Consider the following 26,649-nt stretch of genomic DNA (forward strand, 5'->3'; position numbering starts at 1 on the left):
TGTTGAAGGGTGCTGCTGGCATTGCAATCAGGAATTTCAGGCACATGAGTGAATATGCTCATATATTCTTTCAGTTGAAGGTTCTCTTGATGGCATACCTGTTTCTCAGCCAAGCCATAGTCTGCGCTTTGGTTTGGTAAGAAGTACATGATATCACCCTGGTTTTTTGCCATCTCTTGAAGAACCATCGCTGTTCGGACAGTTGAATTTCTTGCATGCACAAAAACCATCACCTAGGAAGACACAACAATGTAATGGTTAAACAACAACATAAGCCATGATAATGAAGCACATTCATTTTCTACTTTTCTGTAACAAATTTCTGAAAACTATTTTGCATGTAGCAATGCCTCATAGGTTTGAGTTATATTCTAAGCTTGTTTAATTGTATAATGAATTAACTGTGATCTGACCACATTAAAACAAAATCAGTTCAGTCGTCACTCAGGCACTGTGTGAATGTCCCAAGATCAAACCATTCTGGCTAACTGATCTGAGACAACGCTGCTAATGGAATTCCCTTACATCCAAGATTATTTGGATTTCTATGCTAACTTCACCAGAATTTTTAAAAGTGGTCCAATTAAGAGCATTTTAGCATAAACAAGGAAATACAAGAATCCACATCTTTTTCATTGTTGAATGAGCAAGGCTGAACACAACAGCAGAGGATAATTTGAAACAATACACGAAACACAAGAGAAAAACGTATGGGATCAGTTTGAACTTAACATCATAATGATTTAACGAACAATCATGGCATTGCAAGTGAAAATAAATTCTATTGGTAAATATCAGTCAGAATCTGTGTTCCAGTAGCAGCAGTAAGAGCACTGTATGTTTAGCTGAACTTTAATCAAGACTCTATCATAATATGTTACTCTAAGTGGGTTATCTTTTTGTGTCAGTTATCACAAACATGCTATCGCATTACATCAGTTCAACAAAAGAAATGTTTCAGAGATTCAGGCTGATGTCCTCCTGATGTCGATCTCAACTGAGGGACTGCTTATTTTTAAACTGAGTACCCTCCTTCTAGTTGCCCCACACAGGGAAACATCCTTTCAGAATCCACCCTGTCAAGGCCCCACAGGATCTTGTACCCCACTGGAGTTCATTCTTCTGAACTCCAAAGCATACAGACCCATTCTGATAAAATTTTCCTCATAAGCTTGCCAATCACAGGGAGCAGACAAAATGAGCCTTTGCTGAATTATTTCACTGAATACTTTTATTTGGTGATAGACAGAGTTTTGATGGGCAAGTAAATCAAATATTATCAGGTTAGATGGGAAACTGGAATTCATAACGAACATATCAGCCATGATCTTACTGGACTTTGATCCGGTCGGCTGGAGGGGCTCCTGTTCCTAATTCATATGTTTCTACATAATGTTTTCTTAAATAAGGAGGCCAAAGCTGTGCAGTACATGTGATGCGGTCTCAACAACACGCTAAAGAAGTATAGCTAAATATTCCATTTCTCTTTCAGTAAATTCTTGTGAATCTTGAATAGCTCTCTTTTATATAAAAAATCCTTTGTAAATAATCAGCGCAATATTAATTCGAAGTTCAAACAAGGATTGAAAATGTAAAGAGATCTAAATAAAGCAAACATCTTTCAGTGTGCTATCTTAGATTTGGCGTTCAGAAGAGAAAAAACACACTTGTCCAATAGAATGTTATTTAAATTCTTTAATTCACAACAAATCAAGTTATCTTTTTCTGTGGAACACTATTCAATCTACCACTAAAACAGAGGATAGCTAATGTTTATGAAAAGATTTATTACATTTTAACAAAAGCTATTTGGCTGTGGCCTATGAAACAAATTTAAATATCAGAGTAATTAATAACATTATGAATCTCGTTCCGCTTTCCAGCAGGAACATCTGATTGAGGTCAGAACATACTCTTGTGCTAAAGTTCAAGCTTCCAGGAGTGCTCAGAAAAGGCCGGTCCTACTTTTATATGCAATTCTATTTACAGTATGATGGGGATTCAACTCAAGTTTTTAAAAGTATATGAGCAATTGTACAAGAGATGTACAGGTAAAGGTCTGAAACGATCTGTGATGCACTGAGATAAAATTATTCAGCAAGTCTGCCAGTTCCTTACTTCCATATTACTTCTAGCTGTTTTTGAAGAGTCTACATTCTCTTTGATTACAACTGTATGTATGACCTAATTGTAAAATCTTGTACTTGATAGCCTCCCAAGTCCCTTTTGCATTTTTTTTTCTGATCTTGATTTTTTTTCCCTTTGCTGTGCCTTCGAGTTCTTTCAGCCCTATGGATACCAATGTTTATCCATAATTTTACTTTCTAACAAGTTTAAATATTGCAATTGCTTCCACTGGCAGAATGAACAATGAGCAGAGGACAAATGTTTCAACTAATTGGCAAAGAATGAGAGATAACATGAGAGAAAGATTTGTTGTTTTCTTTATCAAGTGACTGTGATCTGAAATGCACAGCCTAAAAGGGCAACCTTCAAAAAAAAAGAAATTGTATAAATACTTGGAGCAAAACAAAATTACAGGACTAGGGTAAAAGAAAGCAGGACAAAACAAATTTGGTAGCTCTATCAAAGATTTGGCACAGTTACAATGAGTTGGTTGAATGGCTTTCTCTGCTTTACACTGTTAACGACGAGAAAATAACTAGCTCTACATTTTACAAAAAAAGCTTGTGATCTATTACCAAAATATACTTGGCCTGGATAGTGGTTAGAATGTGGAATCCTTTTTCACAAAGTAATTGAAGCAAATAGCAGAGATGCATTCAAAGAGAAGGTGGATAAGTAGATAGGATGAAGGTCATATGGATCTTTGGAACCAACACTGACTTATTAGATAAACAGCTTGATCCCTGCTGCATATTCTAAATGAGTAAGAAAGAGATGGAATTTGCATCCAATACACCAATTCAGAAAAGTGGAATCTTTTCAACTTCACGTGACTGAAATTCTTAAGGTATCACTTGTTGTACAGGGGCTGCTCACATATTAAAAACAGAAAGCTTGAGAACTGAAGTTCCCAGAGCCTCAGCCACTGGCTTCAATCAGACCAGCTTTAAGGTTAACATAAGGCACATGTCTTTACTTGGAGGAAGAGTAAAGAGGTAATCCTAAAAGTGTCCTTGGAGTGAGCCTATAGTGGAAAGACACCAGCCCTCATATGAGCTAAGAACTAACAAGAACAAGACACCATAGTTTGGGAAAAAGGATAAAAATGAAGGATTTTGATGTACAATCAGCAAAAACTCTGGAAAGCAACCTTTGTGAAGTCGTGGCCCCTACACTTGGAAGTGTGGACCAGGCCCCAGATCTGAGAGAAATCACCTGGCCAGCATGAGCTTTTATTCTTGCGTATTAGCCTTCATTTTTGTTGACTGTTTCGGGAACATTAAACTTAGTGGGTATGTGCTTAGATATTAGCACTGTATGAATTGCATCCACGTTGTCAGCCTTTTCCTAACCAAACTGTATGTTCTTTTAAACAAACTAACAAAGGTAGTGGTTAGTTGATACAAACTTGACTCTTGTCCTGTGCCAAGTCAATAATTGTTGTTGAGGGCGGTAACCAGGCAACATACAGCTGATACAGAAACTGCTTTTTCCCAATCACTGTGTCCTTGTGTCACATTAAGCGTCATCTTCAAAGGATTATGCACTGTTTTTCAAAAGCGATTTACTACTTTGGACAAACCATTACTTTAAGCAATGACATTCAACTAATTACTACCAAACCTAAATATACCTATTTACTATCAGCATCATAGGAACAGGAGTAGGCCATTCAGCCCCTCAAGCCCATTCCACCATTCAATGAAATCAAGACTGATCTGTTACTTAAGTCCATAGCCTTGCCTGAATACCTTTGCTTAACAAAAAAATTATCCATCTCAGATTTAAAATGTTCAATTAATCCAGCTATTGCGGAAGACAGTTTCAAAATCTGTGATGCTTTATGTGTATAAGTGACTTTAGTGACACAAGGTTTAAGAGTGCAGGAAGCATCAGCTATTTTAGAAGCAGTCTTCAGAAAGTTTTGCATTGATAATGAGACAGCAAACAGAATTGTAAGGTAAACTCAACATTTGCTCATTCCCCAAAGAGATCAGAGGAACCAAGGTATCAAACTTTAAACAAATCTATTCTTATTAAACAGACTGTAGCAACACTTGTCCTCTTTTGATGCTTGAAAGACATGAACAAACTACGCCAGAAATATTCAGCAGCTTCCATATAAGACGCATTCAGAACATCATGGGAAGACAAAATGTTAAATACTGAGGTACTCTGAAAAGCAAAAAAGTCTACTTGAAAGACACATCAGACCCAGCTCAGATGGAGTGGGCATGGATTATTTGTGACTGATAATAAAATCCCTAAAGTTGGTCATGTATTCACAACTTTAACTTAGACACAGTGTCTGAAGTAGGCCAAGATCAAGATTCAAGGACACCTGAAAGGCAATCAGGCGAAGCGGCAGACTGGGAGAAAAATGCTCAATAAAGAAATACCTGGGAGGAAGGGCATTGCTTCCCTCAAACATCCAAGAAAACAGACCAAAGGCAAGCTGGAAAGACCAGATAGGCAGTCTTAACAAAATCAAGACAATTCATCCTTACTCACACTGTGGGAAAACGTTTACTTTTGTGTTTGGACTCTACCAGCAGGTTAGAATACATAACAGATGGCCAGACAAGGGATTATTCAAATGAATTATCGGACATAACTAGATCAGAGAAACAGCAGGATCTTAGGGTGCTTGTCCACAGATTTGTGAAGGTGGCACGACAGGTTAATAGGGAGCTAAGGAGGCATACAGGATGCTTGCCTTTACTCGTCGAGATATAGATTATAAGAACAGAGAGGTTATGTTGGAGCTGTCTGCACTGGAGGGGTTGCAGAGAAGATTAAGCAGTGTGTTGTCTGGGATGGAGCAGTTTAGCTTTAAAGAGAGACCACATAAGCTCAGGTTGTTTTCATTAGAGAAGGCTGAAGGGGGCCTGATAAAATGTATAAATATGTGAGGGATTTGAACAGGATGGATAGAAAACAGTTATTCCCCTTAGCTGGAGGATCAATAACAAGGGACATCATTTTAACATGAAAAGGGGAAGCTGAGAGTCGATTTTGGCAAAGATCTTTTCACCCAGAGGGTGGTGTCTGTATTGTAGGGTAGTTGAGGCGGGAAACCTCGCAACCTTTAAAAACTACTTGGATTAGCACTTAAAATATCAGAACATACTGGGAAGTTGGACTAGTGTAGATTTAGTTTTTGTCACTGCGGACTCAATGGGCTGAAGGACCTCTTCAGTCTTCTATGATTCTGTGGTTCTATAATTCTACACATGTAAGAAATGACTTTCATACTGAAGGTAAATAGATGATGACTGAAGAGAAACTTTAGAGGTAGTTCTTTATTATCAATGCTGATAAGTGGGGAGAAAGTTACTGGTGAGTACATTCAAGCAAACTATATTAAGGTATTTCATGCTAATTGTAACAAAACCACAAGAATTTTGTTTAATGATTTTTATAAAATGGATTATAAAAATAACTCTGAAAGGCATTTGCCAAAATTGCCCAGATTTACTTGCAACTAAGATATCAGTGAACACAGCATAAATCCAACCTATCAATCTCATAATTGATAATATATTCTACATCTCCCTCCGGTTTTGTTTAGAATTAGCCACATCAGGCACATTAGAAATCAGAAGTGGTGAAGCTAATAGCCAATTTTAATCTGCTTTTAGTGACTAGGATGCTTGCTGATATTGATCAGTGTGCTGCTTCTCTGAACATGACAACATTAGGGCCAATTGAACAGATCCTATGCTGACTAGGCTACAGCCATCATACTTTGCAGATATAATTATATGATCTCCATATTGCCTTCATTATTCCATGGAATAGCCATTACAATCATTAAGTTTGGAATGTTATGGATTTCTTTGTGGTTTAGAGATATTAAAAGGAAAACCTGAAGAGGACAACAGTATTCCAATGCACAAGTACTAGTGATTGCTTGGGTTGAAAAAAAGAACATTTCTGTGAAATTTCAATTTAGAGGTCATGTGACTTACTCCTGTTCCTATTTTATGATCTTATGACCATAGATGGTTAGGCAAACATATCAGTGGTCATTTAAACCTCAGGTGAAATGAGTTTGTAATACAATTATTTAATGCCTGTTCTAAATGATACTTTAAAATAATTTTGACTTACACCAAGCTACCAGCAGCAAGCAAACAAGTTCAGGCCAACTTGCAAAATAAAGACTTTGATTAACATAGTGCTTTTCGTGACCCCTGGATTTCTCAAAATGGTTTTGCAGACAATTAGGTATTTATTGAATGGATGTTACAATCATATTGGTAGGACCATAGCAGCCAATTGTTTCAAAACTATTCCTGAAAAAATAAATTGATCATAGCTAGATAATCTGTTTTTGTGATTGTTCTTTGAAGAAATAACTAACCATCGCAACAGGGATAATTATTCTTCAAAATAATGCCAATGAATATTTATCTTAACTAATGAAGGCAGGCAGGCTCCTGTCTTGTCTAAAAGACAGGATCTCCAATAATGCAACACTATTTTAGTGACCACTGACGCATCAACCTTGCTTTCTGAGCTGAAATCCTGCAGTGGGATTTATACACAAGACTAAGGGACACAAAAGTTGTCTTAATAACTGAACTTGGAGCAATAAATTATGCATTATCAAATCTGAAAGGCCATTACTTCTTATTCTGCGTTCAAGTGATGTAGAAACTATCTGAACAGCAGAAAATTCTGACCTCAGCTAGAGAAGGTGACATGATCAGATTAGATTCCCTACAGTGTGGAAACAGGCCCTTCGGTCCAACCAGTCGACACCAAATCGAATCTGGGACCCTGGTGCTGTGAGGCAGCAGTGCTAACCACTGAGCCACCATGCCGCCCTTTAAATTATCAGGCATGTTTGCAGCATAGTCAGTGAACTGTGAATTAATATAGCTTGTTAGCCCTCTTTTTAATTTGTATGACTCACCTTAAAGTAGAACAACAGTAAGCTTTTGTTAAAGCAGGTTAAATATTAGTTTATTACAAGCTATTGCTGACGGTTTCTTCAGAATAAAGAGATAGCTATTAATTGATATGTTACAAATACCAAAACTAAAACAAATACAGATAAGATAAAAGAATGGGGTCTGAAATAGTCCCAAATAACATGGGAGCAATACAGCACAGGAACAAGCTCTTCGGCCCATGATACTAACCAGGATGCCATTCTAAATTGATCCTGAATGCCTGCACGTGGTCCGTATTCTATTCCCTGCCTGTTCATGAGTCTGTCTAAATACCTCTTAAACATTACTGTCATATCTGCTCTATCACCTCCCCTGGCAGCCTGTTCCAGGCATCAACCACCTTCTGTGTAAAACAACTTGCCTCTCAAATCTCCTTTAAACTTTCCCTTCTCAGCTACACACCTATGCCACCTAGGAAAAAGACTTTGACTGATCACCCCATCCACACTTCTCAATTTTATATAGCTTCTGTCAGGTCATCTGTCAGCCTCCAAAGCTCTTGTGAAAACAATCCAATATTGTCCAACCTCCTCCTTATAGCTAATACACTCTATCCAGACAATATCCTTGTAAACCTCTTTTTACCCTCCCCACAGTCTCCATATTATTCCAGAACTACACACAATACTCCAAATGTGGCCTAACTAAAAATTTTATAAAGCTGCAATTTGACTTTCCAATTTTTATGTTCTGAAACCCAGTTCTGACTTTGTTAATCTGGATCTGAAAGTGAAGTTATTTGGGGAATTTTGCATATTTATTTTAAAATGTTTAACTTTATGATGACCCAGAAATAGCAGGACTTGATTTCTAGCTTGCTACCCCCAATGAGTTGTGATATTGGAAATACTCAGATGTGGCAGCATTTCTGCTGAGAGAAAAGTTAACCTTTTTATTTCAGAGGCCTTTCATTGGAACTGTGACCTTCACTGGGAGGTACGATGTTAATTAACTGCTAACTGCTTTCAGTTTCCCTGCTAATTTTAATAATGAACATGTCAGAACCTAGAGTAAAAACTATGGGCACTTAGTGCAGTAGTAGAGTCTCTTTCTCTGAATCATAGTTGCTCAAGATATTTGTCGGAACAAATTATTTTTAAAAACTGACTTGCTAGATCGACATCCTAATTTTGTTTCTTTTTAAAGCACTATGTAGGTCATGCAATAAGTATATTCATAAAATTGCCAGTGTGCATTTAACATAAAGAGTAAAATGTTTATTAAACAAAGGAAAAGAGCGTGAATTACATCAAACTAGGTGTAAAGGTTGACAGATACCAATAACAGACATTTGAAAAAGACAAAATCACAATACTTCTTTTACCCAGCAATATCCTTAAACGCACCCAGTACCTCAGTGAAAATTTATCACCATCTCCACACTAAGGCCCTTGCACAAACTTTAGAGCTGCTGCTACCAATGCGTTTTAGCCAATTTCAGTGTTTCCTCTTCATATGGTGTCTCTCCACCTCAAATACCTGAAACAAACTACAAACTAAACTCAATACCACTTTGAAGTTTAGAGCAAAGATATGAGTTTCCTAAATTTAGCAGTCCAGCAGCCTTGCCATATCCAGAATGACTTTTTCTGAATTGTTTGATCTTTCTCTGTATTAGTGAGCTCCTGATGGTAGGCAAAAATATATTGTTTTAATGCACTGAACGGTTAGTCACCTTGCTTTTCAAGTTAAAGGGGCAAAACCACAATGAAATGCTTGCTAACACATAGCAATACCACAGCAACAAACATACAAAGAAACCTGAAAAATTCTTTCCCCCTCTGAATATGGAACCTATATTAAAAAAATTAAACTTAAAGTTTGCATCATTCTTAAAATAAGTCAAATGGAGGAGTGGAATAAAATTGCAGGAAAATATAGAAAGGCATAATTAAGAAGATATCATTTATTCAATCACTGATTCTTTTACAAATGTTCAAAACTCCCAATGATACTAACACATAAATTTCTTCGAAAACTGATTAGATGTAAACCATAAGAAACAATTCAAATATCTAAACATGAAATATTAGAGATCTTAAGGTAAATAGTTCTATGACTATAGAATGCACAAGACTATTAAGAACATTGGGCAGTGGCTTAGTGGTTAGCACTGCTGCCTCAGAGCATCAGGGACCTGGGTCTGATTCCAGCTCTGGGTGAACGTCTGTGTGGAGTTTTCATGCTTTCCCCGGATCTGCGTCGGTTTCTGCCGGGTACTCCAGTTTTCTTCCACAGTCCAAAGATGTTCAGGTTAGTAGGTTGGCCATGGGAAATGCAGAGTTACAAGGATAGGGTAGATGGGAAGGATTTGAGTGGGATGTTGTTCGGAGGGTCAGTGTGGACTGTTTAGGTAGAACACCCTCTTCCTGCAATGTCAGGATTTTACGATTATTGGGAATAAGCACACACTTTAACATTCAGTTTTTTTTTTATTTTCTAGGAGGTTTGAGCAAAGAATAAGTGTTTCTGATAACAACAGAAGCCACTTATGGCTATACTTGCTCTCTGAAGGAGAAATTCACTCATGCCATTCCCCAACTTCTCCCCATTGTCGAATACATTTTTATTTCCAAATAATGATCCATCTCCACACAAACGCTTCAACTGAACCTGCCTCCATCACACACTCATGTTGCGCATTTGTTATGGACTAGGCCAGACCATTCAAAGTATTCTTAAGCAGGCAGCCCCAGACCATAACTTTGCAAATTATTTTGGTCAGTATACAGTGAAAATTACCCGGAATAAGATAGCTAGGTTGACGACTAGATTTTAAAAGACAAAAATTTACACAATGAATAAAGAGCCTCTACAGAACTGAACTTATCAACTTATCAAACTAAACTTAATTATACACAATAAATATACACAACAGTCCCAATAAGCAAACTCCCTTCAAAACCCAGTATAAATGGAACACATGCTTACAGGTTGAAGTTGAAGGGCAGAAAGAGAGAGAGAGTTTCCACACAGCTCCCTGTTGAACTTTCCGGTTCAAGACTGAACTAAAACTGCTCAGCTCAGGTCAGCTCAGCTCAGCTAAAGGGTTGACCACACCCTTTTCCTTATACAGGTCACTTCTAAAACATGACCATTTTGACCTAACGTCTCTTCTATTTACATATTTAAAAAAGGCCTCTCAAAATCCTTTGCATCTCTGTACCAAACCAGACTGATTGGAGCCCGGCCCGGTTTATTACTCCTCTGAAAAAAAAAATCAAGGGCAGAGTCTCCTGGAGCCAAGGAACAACTTTTGGAAAAAAAGGAACTAGTTTTGTGACACATTACAGGTCCTAATCAGTGTGTGGAAAAGGTTTTCCTCAGGTTGCCACTTTTTCTCTAGCTAATGATCTTACGTCCGTGCTCCCTGATATCTTCCCATCTGCTCTTGCGTTGAATAGCCTCATCAAATCTCCTTATACCCTCCAAAGAAAATCGTCCCAACCTCTAATCTATCTACTAAAGCATTCTTGTGCATCCTTTCAGCACCCATATAATGTCTTTATATCCTTTCTAAGATTTGAAATCCAGAACTGCATGTTACAGTTAGTTAAAACCAAACCAGTGTTTTATACAAGTGTGCTGTATGCTTTATTAGCCACTAAATTAGTCCTGTCATCTTTAATGATTTATGTATATATGCAGCCGCTTCCCTCTGCTCATACATCTTTTTTAGAATCGGGCACTTTATACTGTTTCACTGCATTGTTTTCCTACAAAATGAACCATTTCATTCTTCTCTGCACTAAATTACATTTGCCACTCATTATGTGGCAACGACACAGAATATAATGTCATGACAGAATGCAAGTCAGAAGGTCAGGTTTTTACCTTTTTCAAACATGTCTAATTCTTAGCAATACAGATTGTTATTCTTCTTGCCTCAGTACCTCCACTTATTGTCTTATTACTCCTGAAACTTTCAAGTTCCCAGTCACTCGTTAATTGGTCTAATCTACTTCATATTCAAATTGACAATTTCTAACCAGATTGATTATTGATTCATGATTTTTCAAATATGCTATGTTTACCAATTATGTTTATTACTGTTTGTGTGGCATTGCAATTAGCAAGGTTAGATAGACATTTTTAACCAGTAAGAAAATTAATGGTTATGAGGAAAAGGAAGGAAAGTGGAGGTGAGGATTATCAGCTCAGGCATGATCTCATTGAATTATGGAGCCGACACAATGGACAAAGATCTATTTCTGCCCCTCTGTCTTATTGTCTAGGTAGCATTCAATTTTTTCCTGATGGGAGATTTTCGAATACTGATTTCCTTTGTATTATAATCCAAATATTTCATTATAGATTTCTGAACAATAATAGTATTGATAATATATTTGCAGTTATCTTTAAGTGTAACATCAATTGTTAAAAAAAGCTATGGTTTAAACTGCTATCTGTATTTCACACTTAAATGATCATTAAAAGCAATTTTGTGGAACATATCAATAGTAATAACCACAGTTCACAGCAATTAAGAATAAAATCATTGTAATTTCTGTAATTGCGCAACTAAATCAATGTTGCAGACTGACTTTCATTTAACTGTATAGTACATATATACAATGCACAGGAGTGGTTTTGATTTAATTCCTCTAATATCGAATCTGGAGTAAAATAGAACACTACTTTCTTGCTGTGATACATTGGGTCAAGTCATCTTTGAAAACAAAAGGTGAGTTCAGAAGAACTAGATGCATCACAAGTCAAAATCTCTTTAGCTTATTGGCCAATTTACTTTGTTCCACTGCCTCACAAAATGGCATTGCATTGTTAGCTTCCTGTTATCTTTAAGAAGTTGTGGATTTTCATGATAATCAGAAATGTAGGCTGCGTAATAAAGAATGCAAGTAGTCTTTTCATAACATGATAATTAATAATGTAATGTCAATCAAATCACTTGGGTCCTGAAAGGGAACATGTAATTGTTCGACGTAACAAATTCTTAAGAGATACAAAAAAATTGCACTGATTTCTTTTCTTATTAATTTTCCTTTCTGTCTCTTTGTCTCTACTAATAGCATCCATTGTTTTCCTCTATTTCTTTCTTTATCAAAATTTATGGAATCATATAATGTTTATAGCATAGGATGTCATTCACCTGATTGATCACATGTTGGATCTTTGCAAGTGCAATGTTGCTAGTGCCACAGCCCTACAAATGAGTTTCCTTTTGGTCTTTATCCAATTCCTTTTCTAAAGATTGAATCTGCTTCCTTACATTTTCTAGCAGCGCATTCCAGATCATAACCATTTCCTGTGTTAAAATATTTTTCCTTATGTCGCTGTTAGCAGTTTTGTCAGTCACCTTAAATCCTAGCCTCTAGTTTTCACGCTCCAATCAATACTAAACATTGCACTGCATCAACCCTATGTAAACATGACTTTAAGCATCTCAACAACATCAAAATTCCAATTAATCCGTCTCCATGATTGTATTTCCTCTCAAATCCTAAATCTCATTGTTTAAGATATGTCATTTATCTCCATTCATTAAGGTTCCCAAAATGCTATTGCTCTTGCTGTAATAGTGTGCATTTCCAGCAATGCATGGCAGTACTTTCATGCAGAAGAGTGTAGGATATGTCAAACAAAAGAGGTCAGATCCAAGATCCTACTTTAATATGATGTGAATTTGCACCCCTTAGAATCATTTACTACTCTGCCCCTTTATCCCCCCAAGGAGTATCTTGCTTCCTTATGCTTGTAACACATAACGATAGACAAAATTTTAATAAGTACTAAAAATCTAAAACAAATAAGAAAGTGCTAAAAAGAAGAATGGAATATCTCATTACATCATTAATTAAGAAACATCATTTATTCCCTGCCCCTCTCAGTTCATCCTTTTGCATTCATAGAGTCATAGAGATGTACAGCATGGAAACAGACCCTTCGGTCCAACTCATCCATGCCGACCAGATATCCCAACTCAACCTAGTCCCACCTGCCAGCACCTGGCCCATATCCCTCCAAACATTTCCTATTCATATACCCATCCAAATGCCTCTTAAATGTTGCAATTGTACCAGCCTCCACCACATCCTCTGGCAGCTCATTCCATACACATATCACCCTCTGCGTGAAAACGTTGCCCCATAGATTTCTTTTATATCTTTCCCCTCTCACCCTAAACCTATGCCCTCTAGTTCTGAACTCCCCGACCCCAGGGAAAAGACTTTGCCTATTTATCCTATCCATGGTCTTTGGAGGATTGGTGTGGACTCGATGGGCTGAATGGCCTGCTTCCACATTAGGGATTCTATGATTTTTCATGTTTTCAGTATGTACTTTTACTTCAACAATTCAGTGTTTCTTTAAATTTGATGACTGAAGATATAAACCGTTTAGGTTAAAACACCATTAATTCATTAGCAGTCACTGTACTCGACTAGCTGCTAATTTTAGAAAAGCTTTTTACACACCAGGTTAATGAACAATTTTCCACAGTAAAAAAAATCAATGCTTGATTAAGTAAAAGTAATTAGTTACTTGTATTTTAATTGTTTACAAAATGATGAGTTTTTTATTCAATCCATGGAATGTGGGTAACATTGGCAAGATTCAATGCCGTTCAGTGGGTTGGAGTGAGCTGCATGGTTGATTTGCTGGAGTCTGAGAGATATACCCATAAGATCGTTAGAGAAAGTGCTCGAGAATTTTGAACCAATGACAATGAAGTCAAGATGGTACTTGGAAGGTAACTTGAAGGACACGGGTATTTCTTTTTATTAAAATCATTCATGGGATGTCAGTGTTGCCTGCTGGGCCAATATTTACAATCCATCCCTAACTGCCCAGAGGGTAGTTAAGGGTCAACCACATTACTATGGATCTGGAGTCATATGTAAGCCAGACCAGGTCAGGATTCCTTTCCTGAAGAACATTAGTGAACCAGATGGACTTTTACAACAATCAATATGGTCAGTTTTTTCATAGTTTCATAAAATCCATACAGTGTAGAAACAGGTCATTTGGCCCAACAGGTCCACACCAACCCTCTGAAAAGAAACCTACCCAGATCTGTTCCCCTACTCTATTATTCTACATTTCCTTTGACTTAGGCACAAAACCTACACATCCCTGGACACTATGGTCAATTTAGCCATGCTAAATTTGGACTGTGGGAGGAATCTGGAGCACCCGGAGGAAACCCACGCAGACATGGGGAAAATGTGCAAACTCCACATAGACAGTTTCCTGAGGCTGAAATTGAACCCAGGACTCTGGCACTCTGAGGCAGCAGTGCTAACCACTGAGACACCGTGCCGCCCTGTTAATGCCAATTTTTACTGTCATGATGGGATTTGAACTCATATCATCAGAATATTAGTCTGGCTCTCTGGATTAACATCCCCATTAACATGACAATGCCACTAGGCCAACATCTCTCTAATAAATGACTCCCTTGTTTATTTTAGATGTTAGAAGTTATAGGTTCAATAGGTTTTATTTTACAAAGCCTTAAAGTTGTTGCATTGTATTTTGTCAATGGTGTGTACTGTAAACACTGTGTGCTGGTGGTGCTGGGAAAGAATGAATAATGTAGTGAATGGCATGTCAATCATGTGGACTGTTGCATCCACAACGGTGACAAGTTTTTTTGATTGTTACTGAAACTGCAACCATCCAAGCAAGTGAGGAGTATTCTATCACCCTCTTGATTTGTGCCTTTGACAGAAAGCCTTTGGGAAGTCGACAAGTCAATTAATCACCTAAGAAAACCAACCCTTTAACTGCTCTTCAAGCCAGGTTATTTATATGACTAGCCCAGTCCAGTTTCTGTTGAATGATATCCAACAGGATATTGATGCGGATTCCTGTAGAATGTCAAGAGGATTTGGATAAATTCTCGCATGCTGGAGAGAATCATTCTTTTGGACCTTGGCAATGATACTTGCCATCATATCAACCTGAATGATGCCCAGATCTTACTCGATGAGGAAGAATGATCCAAAAGGTTATATGTGGAACAAAGCAACATGCAATCATCGGTGAACAATTCAACATCTGCCCTTATGATCGAAGGAACATCATTAACGAATGAGCTGAAAATGTTTGTGCCCTGGGCAATATCACAAGGAACTCCTCCAGTGATGTAGTAGGACTGGGATGACTGGTCTCCAACAACCACAGCCATCTTTTATCTGCAACCTAAACACTCACTTCTGAAATTCAGCTTTTTGTCCATGTGTGGTGCAAATTTTGAATGAAGTCTGGAGTTAAATAGTCCTGCCAAATCCAACCGGGGCATCGCTGAATAGATAATAATAACCTGTTAGCATGTGCTGCTTGTAGAGACTTAACAACACCTTTGATTACCGTGCTGATGGTTTACAGCATACAAACAGAGCAGTCACTTCTCTTCATCAAAAAACCTGGGTAATTTTCCACTCATTAGGCTGCTATACTGGAAAAAATTAGTCAGGGACACAACTAATTCTTCACCATCAGAGTATGATGTTGAGAGGGTCTTTGGCCTTGGTTTAATACCTTTCAACTGTTTCTTGCTATTTCATGGAGTGAATCGGAATGGCTGAAGACTGTAATCTATGGTCCATAATCTTAAGTAATTGCTGAAATTAACCAAAGTGGTAAAAAAGAATCTAGGGCAAAAATTCAAGTTATGGAGTGCAGAATGAATAGACCTATTCAGCACATATTCATATACAAGAAAGTAGCAGGAAAATGGTTTAAAGTGATGGATGACTCTCAAACACCTTTATCCAGGGGTTAATTTGAGCTGGGTAATCACAAAGTTCCAGCCTATATGGCAGGGACACAGAATGTTCCATTTCAAGCAGGAGTTTTAAGACTCTTACATTTTAGAAAAACACAAAAAAAATGTAATTTAAGATCATGATTTTTTATTTTTAATAAATAAATCAACATGCTTCACAGAGCAATTCCATCACAAAAAAAGTTCCAATGTTCTTCAAAGGGTGATAGAGTCATAGAGATGTATAGCATGGAAACAGACCCTTCGGTCCAACTTGTCCACGCCGACCAACCCAATCTAGTCTCACCTGCCAGCACCCGGCCCATATCCCTCCAAACCCTTCCTATTCAAATACTTATCCAAATGCCTCTTAAATGTTGCAATTGTACCAGCCTTCACCACTTCCTCTGGCAGCTCATTCCATACACGTACACCCTCTGCGTGAAAAAGTTGCCCCTTAGGTCTCCTTTATATCTTTCCCCTCTCACCATAAACCTATGCCCTCTAGTTCTGGAGTCCCCGACCCCAGGGAAAAGACTTTGTCTATTTATCCTATCCATGCCCCTCAATTTTGTAAACCTCTATAAGGTCACCCCTCAGCCTCTGACGCTCCAGGGAAAAAAGCCCCAGCCTGTTCAGCCTCTCCCTGTAGCTCAGATCTTCCAACCCTGGCAACATCCTTGTAAATCCTTTCTGAACCCTTTCAAGTTTCACAACATCTTTCCAATAGGAAGGAGACCAGAATTGCACACAATATTCCAACAGTGACCGAACCAATGTCCTGTACAGCCGCAACATGACCTCCCAACTCCTGTACTCAATACTCTGATCAATAAAGGAAAACATACCAAACGCTTTCTTCACTATCCTATCTACCTGCGACTCCACTATCAAGGAGCAATGAACCTGCACTCCAAGGTCTCTTTGTTCAGCAACACTCCCTAGGACCTTACTATTAAGTGTATATGTCCTGCTAAGATTTCCATTCCCAAAATGCAGCACCTCGCATTAAACTCCATCTGCCACTTCTCAGCCCATTGGCCCATCTGGTCCAGATCCTGTTGTAATCGGAGGTAACCCTCTTCACTGTCCACTACACCTCCAATTTTGGTGTCATCTGCAAACTTACTAACTGTACCTCTTATGCTTGCATCCAAATCATTTATGTAAATGACAAAAAGTAGAGGGCCCAGCACCGATCCTTGTGGCACTCCACTGGTCACAGGCCTCCAGTCTGAAAAACAACCCTCCACCACCACTGTCTGTCTTCTACCTTTGAGCCAGTTCTGTATCCAAATCCCTGTAGTCCATGAGATCTAACTTTGCTAATCAGTCTCCCATGGGGAACCTTGTCGAATGCCTTACTGAAGTCCATATAGATCACATCTACTGCTTTTCCCTCAATCTATTTTGTTACTTCTTCAAAAAACTCAATCAAGTTTGTGACACATGATTTCCCACGCACAAAGCCATGATGACTATCTCTAATCAGTCCTTGCCTTTCCAAATACATGTACATCCTGTCCCTCAGGATTCCCTCCACCAACTTGCCCACCACTGAAGTCAGGCTCACCGGTCTATAGTTCCCTGGCATGTCTTTACTGCCCTTCTTAAACAGTGGCACCACGTTTGCCAACCTGCAGTCTTCCGGCACCTCACCTGTGACTACCGATGATACAAATATCTCAGCAAGAGGCCCAGCAATCACTTCTCTAGCTTCCCACAGAGTTCTCGGGTACACCGGATCAGGTCCTGGGGATTTATCCACCTTTTACCGTTTCAAGACATCCAGTTCTGCTTCTTTATTCCCCAGCATCCATGTCATGTGTGTGCAGGTGTAGGACACAGTGAAGAACGAGTGCAGAAGTCTTTATTCACATTCCACCACCAGGAAGAAAAGCACTCTTCTGTTTGCAGGTAAGAATACTAGAGACAGAGGGCATTGGAGCAGATGAATAGACGCTTGGTTAAGTTTCTGAAAGAGGGTAGAGAGCAGTGTTTCCCAAACCTTTGCCCTAGTATGATGCCATTTCGAGGCCTGAAAATTGTTGTGATGCCCTAGTGTGAACATGGAGATGGGGAGAACATTGGAATCTAAGAAATAGGAGGTGGCAGCTGCCATTTAGCTCTCTAGCCCGCCTCACCATTCTTTAAGTTTGGGTCTGATCTGCTCTAAACCTCATTTCCTCTTCCATGCCAGCATCGCATGACCCTCACCCCAGATATTTGAAAAGTCAATCTACCTCCTCTTTAAATCCTACTCCAGTGATCTAGCCTCCACAATACTCAGGATATATAATTCCAAATATTCAGTACCCTCAGAGGAAATTGCTCCACATCTCAGTGTTAAATGACTTTCCACATATTTATGTGATATGTTCCATAGTTCAATGTACTCCCTGTCATGACTGGAACCAGGTGGACCTTGTTAACCTGGGCCAATCAGGAAGCCCTAGCTGACCAATATAAAAAAAGGAGATCCCCTCTTCTGTGACTATGTGCAAGCCTGGGTGTCCCTGGAGAAGGAGCATGTGGTGCCCACCAACACTCGTGACGCCTTTAGGGAGAGGTGGGAACCGTGGGGTGTGGAGTGTCTTATTTCCCCTTCCAATTTTATTTTGATCTAAATCCTGCACTCCCCTTCACTTTTTTGATCACTCAGGCATTGCCCTGTGTTCAGAAGGGCACTGCTTGTCACTGGCCACGTGGATGTTTCTTTTCTTCCTGGTGGTGGAATGTGAATAAAGACTTCTGCACTCGTTCTTCACTGTGTCCTACACCTGCACACACATGACATGGATGCTGGGGAATAAAGAAGCACTACTGCTGCTTGTCTTTCACAAAGCTGGACATGAGCCACACTTCCCTGTAATTGCAACTAGATAAGGAGTTCAAGTAGTACAACACAATTAACACCCATTAGAATTTCTACCAATATACAAGACTACCGTTTGGGGTATCATCAGTCTGCGCTCTTTTCCAGCGGACCATGGAGAACATTTTACAAAGGTTACCCCAGGTTGTCATTTATCTGGATGATGGACTAATAACTGGGAAGACTAATAAAGAACACTTCGAAAACTAGTGCTTAAGCATTTCTCCCAGGCTGGTGTATGTTTTAGATGGGAAAAATGTGTGTTCCAAGAGCCCCATGTGACCTGCTTGGGTTACAGAGTGGACAAAACCAAGTTACACCCGTTGGAAAAGAAAGTGACGGTGATCAAAGGAACCCCAGCTCCCATGTCTGTACCAGAGCTTAGGTCTTTCCTTGGGCTAGTGAATTATTATGGAAAATTCAGACATTACCTGGCCTCCATCTTGGCATCCTTACACCTGCTGTTAAAAAAAGGGTCAGCTTTGGAAATGGTTGCGTAGCCAAGATGTAGTCTTCAGGGAAGTGAAAAAGCAACTAATTGCCACCTAAGGTATTGGCCTATTAGGATCCAAAGAGAGAGATAGTACTGACATGCGATGCTTCCCTGTATGACATCAGGGTAGTGTTGGCTCACCGGTGGCCCAACAGAGAGGAATGCCCTATAGCGTATGCTTCCCAGATTTTGGCTGATGATGAATGCAAATATGCTCAGATAGAGAAGGAAGATTAGGCGATCATCTTTGATGTGAGTAAGTTCCCCTGCCTTTATGGACAGGAATTTGTCATATTAACAGATCACAAACCCCTGCTAGGACTACTGAAGGAAGACAAGACAGTACCATAGGTTCTGGTAGAATTCAGCATTGGGCCCTTATTCTCAGTGCATACATGTACAAATTAAAACATCATCCAGGAAGCCAAGTGGCTAGTGTGGATGCCTTGAGCCACCTCCCACAGGCAGATACACCACCAGCGGTGCCTCCCCTGGAAGAGTCCATTCTGGTTTTAAACTTCCTGGCCCTCCTTCCAGTCACCGCTGACAATATCTGACTGGACACAAAGATTTTGTCCTAACAAAACTAAAAGCTGGTGGTAATGGGGATGACAGAAAGGCCATTGCAACCAGGACTGACACCTTTCTGGACCCAGTAAAACCAGATCACCATAGAGGACGATATATTACTGTGGGGAGCAAGAGGGATTGTCATGAGTGAAGGTCGGCGCCAAGTACTATCTGACCTCCACCAGGGTCATCCAGGAGTTTCCAAGATGAAGATGCTTGCAAAAAGCTTTGTCTGTGGCCAGGGTTAGATGCCGACATAGCTGCATTAGTTGGGCCATGCAATGAGTGCCAACAAGGAAAAACATTGCCACCAACAGCAGCCCCATATTTATGGGAAAGGCCAAGTAAACTGTAGACTCAGTTATATATCAACCATGACTCTCGTTTCATGGGCTCAAAGATCCTGGTCATTTTGGACACCCATTCAAAGCGGTTGGACGTGCACAAAATCCATTCAGCAACTCAGGGATGATGATACAGAAGCTGCGAGTATCGTTCATGATAGACAGACTCCCAGTAGTATTGGTCACAGACAATGGGACATCATTTACCAGCAGGGAACACCAGTATTTCCTGAAGTCAAATGGCATTTGGCACATAAGGACAGCTCCATACCCCCATCGCCCAATGGTCTGGCAGAAAGAGCAGTCCAAGTATTGAAGGCAGGCTTAAAGAAGCAGCCTACAGCTTCACTTGATATCAGACCGTCCCAGTTCCTGTTCCAATATAGGACCACCCCGGACACAACAACATGGATAGCTCCAGCAGAGTTGCTGGTGGGGAAAATATTCTCCACCTGATTAAACCTAATATTCCCAGACCTGGGAGTGGGAGAGTGGGGGTGAAATGGCAGCAGGAACGCCAATGCCAGCCACACGCCTCCTCTAAATGAGAGAGGCAATTTAATTCAAGGGACAAAGTTTCCTGCCGGAACCATGGAAATGGCCCTGTTTTAGTAAAAGGCAGGATGGACGTCAGGTCAGGTCCTGTGACTTAAAAAGTTCGGGTAGGTGAGGAAGTCCTAAACAAACATGTGGATCACCTTAAAGCTGTTTTTTCTCAAACAAAGCAGGAGCAAAACATACCAAGCCCCTCAGAACAGGCAGAAGGCCTGGCAGAAACCATAGGTTCTCTATGTCAAGGGAATTTCAGAGTCTGAGATGGATGCGGCCGTGATATCATTGCTGCTGGAAGAGGAGATGCTCCAGACGCAGGAGATGGGCTACTGTCTGGTACACTTCACCCATGTCAAAGTGCGAATCTGAGGAACCAGACCTGGGGCAAAACATCACAGATAAAGTTACAAGCGAAAGACTAGGCTTACATCCCCAGACTTAGGGGGAGGTATGTAGTGATTGGAACCAGGTGGACCTTGTTGACTACTGGGTCCTGGATTGGGATTGTTAACCAGAGTCAATTAGGAAGTCCTGGCTGACCAATATAAATAGGGGATCGCAGGCCTGCTGGGAGCCAGATCTGTGGGTTGTATTTTTTTAAAAACTGTTTTGTACTACCATTTTGAATGGGATGTTATCTTATGGGCCGTTTTGTTTTATACCTGAATTTCAGTTACGTGCTTTGCTACGCAGTGTCTGTTGTTGTGCATTGTGCAATTTACCTTTTTGACATCCTTCTATTTCTGAAGAATGTTATGTTTTCTTTTAATGTGATGTATTTTGTTTGCGAAAATATTTTTTCTAAAAGAGGTGACATGTCTAATACTTTTGCTCTGTTTTCTGTGATGTTTTGTTATGGTTTACCGTGAGACTTGCGGTGTCCTATGTGTGTCCTATTTATATTTCTCTGTTGTAGTGATTGTCATCGTGTGTTGTAACTTTATGTGAACTTAAACAAAAATATAAATATTTTAAAAAGGGGATTTAGAATCACCTTGGTTCAGGGGACTGAGTCCATGCTGGCTGGCTACAGCTAGTCTACTGTGCACAAGTAAATAAAAGGTGACTTGGTGATGGTATGCCGCCTCTATGCAGCTATTTCAACCTGACCAGTGGAAACAGTTCCTCCACAGTTACCAACACAGAAATTTGTGTGGTTCAAAAGATCACACCTCACTCTTCTAAACTCAAATAAATAAAGGCCGAACCTGTTTCGCTGCTCTTGATAAGTCAGTCCCTTTATCCCAGGAATCAGCAGAGTGAATCTCTTTTGAATTAATTCCAATACCAGCATATCATTTTTCTTTCATTTGGAGACTAAAACTGTACACAGAACTTCATGGGAGGCCTCACCCACATCCTGCACAGTTGTAACAAGAATTCCTTACATTATTAAACTCCAACCCATTCACATTCAAAGCTGAAATTTCATTTACAATTTTAATTACTTGCTGCACCTGCATGTTGACTCTTTTGTGCTTCATGCAAGAATACTGTGCTGTACTTCCTTTGGAGTCTCTCTCTCTCTCTATTTAATTAATAGCCTGCCTTTTGATTCTACTTCACAGTATGCTACACTGAACTCCATCTGCCAAGTTTTTTGCCCAATCACTCAACCTAGCTACAGGCGGTCCCAAGTTGAGTCAGATTCCATGCTGGAGTCTGTTCATAAGTTTATTTGTACTCAAGTCAGAACACAATGCAGGACAATATAAAAGAGCCATTCATAAAGGTGATGTTCATGTTTTGGATCTTTAAAGTTACATCACTGCATGAGTTCACATTTGTAAGTCTGAAAGTTTGTTAAGTCAGACATTCATAAGTAGAGTATCCCCTGAATGGCCCCTTGTAGATTCTCTATCCCAACCACAATATGCTCTACCATCTATTTTGTATTGTCAGAAAATTGGAATATATTTCACTGCATCCCCTTTTCAAACATACAAGGCATTAATACAGATGTTAAATAATTAAGGTTCTTGGACTGATCCTTATGGCATTCCATGAGTTACATCCTTCCAACCTAAAAATTATTTATTAATTCATGTTCTCTGTCTTGTGCATTAACCAATCCTCAATCCATGCTAATATTTTACCCCTAATAGGATGAGTTCCTGTCTTGCACAACAATCTTTTATGCACTACTTTATCAAATGCCTTCTGGAACTCAAAATATACAACATCTACTAGTTCCCTTTTATTAACTCTGCTTGTTAGATCCTCAAAAGAACTCCAGCAATTTTGTCAAACAACGATTGACTGATTTATTTCGCTTTCACAAAACCATGTTGACTCTGAAGGAAGTAATTCAGCTCACAATGCCCTTGGGCATATCACGACCAGTAACAAATACAACATCAAACATAGAACAATTGAACAAGGACATGTGAAGCTTAGGATTTTTATTAACATACAACAGATAAAACTTGCACATATTCAATCCTTCTGCAGTGTTAATGGATTTCTATATTTTTAGGGTTTTTTTCCATTATTTATTACTTAATAGCAAAAGGTAATGAGATTTCAGGAACAAATAAGTAGAGATTATGAAAGCATTAAAATTTGTTTATTACAGGCTAAGGCTCAATTTTTTAAAAAATGGAGATACCACAGCTAGCTGCAAGGCAACGTAAAACATTTCCAAAATCTGCATTCGTTACAAGTATCGGCAGAGTATCTTTAAAACAGGTCTTTGTAAGAGAGGAGGGGAGCAGGTCCTATGATTTAATCTACTGAATTATCCCTCACAAGGGGGTCCCTGGAATCAGAACCATCTAAAATAAAGAAACTGCAATCAAAAAGCTCTTAATTATGAACAAAGATGCTGGAATCAATTATAAAGGATGAAATTACAACTCATTTGGATACCAGAAACAGGATAGGTCAGAGTCAGCATGGATTTATGAAGGGGAAATCGTGCTCGACTAATCTTCTGGAATATTTTGAGGATATAACTATGAAAATGGACAAAGGAAAGCCAGTGGATGTAGTGTACCTAGGCTTTCAGAAAGCATTTGATAATGTCCCACAAAGGAGATTGGTGAGCAAAATTAGGGTACATGGTATTGGGGGCAAAATACTGACTTTGATTGAAAATTGGCTGGCTGACAGGAAGCAAAGAGTAGTGATAAACAGGTCCCTTTCAGAATGGCAGGAGGTGACCAGTGGGTACCACAAGGTTCGGTGCTGGAACCGCAGCTGTTTACAATATACATTAATGATATAGATGAAGGTATTAAAAGTAATAGTAGCAAATTTGTTGATGACACAAAGCTGGGTGACAAGGTGAAATATGAGGAGAATATTATGAGAATACAGGGTGACTTGGACAGGCTAGGTCAGTGGATGGATGCACGGTATATGCAGTTTAATATGGATAAATGTGTGGCTATTCATTTTGGTGGTAAGAACAGGAAGGCAGATTACTATCTAAATGGAGTCAAGTTAAGTAAAGGGCAAGTTCGAGAGCTAGGCGTTCGGCTTATGCCCGAAACGTCAATTCTCCCGTTCCCTGGATGCTTCCTGACCTGCTGCGCTGTTCCAGCAACACATTTCAGTTCTTGTACATCAGTTAATCAAAGCAAGCATGCAGGTATAGCAGGCAATGAAGAAAGCTAATGGCATGCTGGCCTTCATCACAAGAGGAATTGAGTATAGGAGCAAAGAGGTCCTTCTGCAGCTGTACAGTGCCCTGGTGATGCCACATCTGGAGGATTGTGTGCAGTTTTGGTCTCCAAATTTGAGGAAGGGCATTCTGGCTATTGAGGGAGTGCAGCATAGGTTCACGAGATCAATTCCCGGAATGGCGCGACTATCATATGTTGAAAGATTGGAGCGACTGAGCATGTATACACTTGAGTTTAGAAGAATGAGAGAGGATCTGATTGAGACGTATAAGATTAAAGGATTGGACACTTTGGAGGCAGGAAGCATATGTCTGTTGATGGATGAGTCCAGAACCAGAGGACACAGTTTAAAAATAAGGGGTAGGCCATTTAGAACAGAGTTGAGGAGAAACTTTTTCACCCAGAGAGTGGTGGATATATGGAATGCTTTGCCCCAGAAGGCAGTGGAGGCCAAGTCTCTGGATACTTTCAAGAAGGAGATGGATAGAGCTCTTAAAGACAGTGGAATCAAGGATTAAGGGGATAAGGCAGGAACAGGATACTGATTGTGATGATCAGCTATGATCATAATGGATGGTGGTGCTAGCTCGAAGGGCCGAATGGCCTAGTCCTGCACCTATTGTCTATTCCATGGTGCTTAAAAATACATTTTGAATCCAATCATGAACTATCACCTTTCGCAACACAGGACAGAAAATGAACTTCGTTGTTATAGACACTTACTGAAATTCTTTTTGAAACCTTCAACTACAAGGAACTTAGAGTCTTTTTAAAAAAAGAAAGGTCTTCTGGTATTTGTGAAAATGGATAAATTTCATTCATTTTTAAGTTGAATGCTATTTGAATGTACTTATTACTTACACTTTTTGATCAAAATAGACACCAGAAATGGATTATTACTCCAAATGAATGAAACATTGATTACTTACAATTTTACAACAGAAGTTTGGTTTGACTGCACAAAATTTCTCTGATTTGGAGGTGCCAGTGTTGGACTGGGGTGTACAAAGTTAAAAATCACACAACACCAGGTTATAGTCCAACAGGTTTATTTGGAAGCATTAGCTTTTGGAAAGCTAGTGCTTCCATGTAAACCTGTTGGACTATAATCTGTGTTGTGTGATTTTTAACAAAATTTCTCGGTCATTCCATGTGGTACTTAAACTTGGAAAAGTCTCTAGTACATAATGGCTGATAGCTATTACATGTAATCAAGGTTCTGTACACTAACAAGAACTGCGCTACCTCATCAATAACTACTGGTTAGTGCAAATAAAAAGTGCCTTACTAGACACCTGTAAATTAATTGCAATAGCCAAACTGAAAGTGACTTTGAATATTCAGTGCAATTTATTCTATAGTCATAATAATGTCAAATATATATTCTCTTTATTTTTAAAACTGTTTGTCAATAATTCAGGAAGCCTACCTTGATGCATCAGATACCTACTCAATACTGCAGTTAATACATTACAGTCCCATTTAAATGTTTTTTATAGATTACCATTAGCTTCCATCTACCAGAACTCATTCAGCAGCCATAAATATCTATTGCTCATCTCTCATGCTTCAACAAATTATTGGGAGAGTACATCACTCCTAAGTGGAATATCTGATGTATTTTTCCAATAATTGCAGACAGACAATCAATATTTATACATTATCCCAATGAACACCTTTCAGGGCCAACTTAATGTCTATTCATCTCATTGCATTGCACAATTATATAACTGTGGATACCTTTTCAAAAACAAAGGACTTGCTCTCTCAAAGTGAATTGTTTCAACATAGACTTTAAACACTGAAGGTGAAATCAAGGTAAAAGTTTATTTTAACTGAAATGAAGCACAGAACATTAGAAAAAAAACCTAGAGCACAATAAGTTGCACTTTGTAGTAAAAACACAGAACATTTCTGGCATCAGAATATGCTCTGACAAAGTCATCAATTTGAAAAGTTAAGTCTATTTCTGTCTCCGTAGAAACTGCAACACTGACTTCAACATTTTTTGGTTTTAAAATTATTCACTAACTTTGTCTATTGTCAGGATTTGGAGATGCCAGTATTGGACTGGGGTGTACAAAGTTAAAAATCATGTAACATCAAGTTATAGTCCAACAGGTTTAATTGGAAGCACTAGCTTTCAGAGCACAGCTCCTTCATCAGGTGGTTGTGGAGTATAAGGTTGTAAGACACAGAATTTATAGCAAAAGTTTACAGTGTGATGTAACTGAAATTATATAGTTAAAAAGACCTGTTTGTTAAGTCTCGCATCTTTTAGAATGACTATGTTGATTTCAGTTCTTTCAGTTCTTGTCTAATGTCATTCATTTCATGCCATGAAATCTTTTTTCTCACTTATGTATTCACAAC

At 39.1% G+C, this 26,649-nt stretch overlaps 1 protein-coding gene across 2 annotated transcripts in view; it reads right to left on the reverse strand.

Annotated features, from left to right (window-relative positions):
• ascc3 (activating signal cointegrator 1 complex subunit 3) overlaps window positions 1-26,649 on the reverse strand; it is a 544,034-nt gene that overhangs the window by 336,820 nt on the left and 180,565 nt on the right. For both annotated transcript variants that reach the window (XM_043687007.2, XM_043687008.2), the window contains exon 14: window positions 99-233. In XM_043687007.2, the coding sequence (XP_043542942.2) occupies window positions 99-233 (135 nt within the window). The remainder of the gene's footprint in view (window positions 1-98; window positions 234-26,649) is intronic.

This window comes from Chiloscyllium plagiosum, unplaced genomic scaffold, assembly GCF_037043375.1.
Source record: "Chiloscyllium plagiosum isolate Xiang-an unplaced genomic scaffold, Cpla_swu_hap1 HiC_scaffold_3, whole genome shotgun sequence".
In the NCBI taxonomy this organism is placed as follows: domain Eukaryota; kingdom Metazoa; phylum Chordata; class Chondrichthyes; order Orectolobiformes; family Hemiscylliidae; genus Chiloscyllium; species Chiloscyllium plagiosum.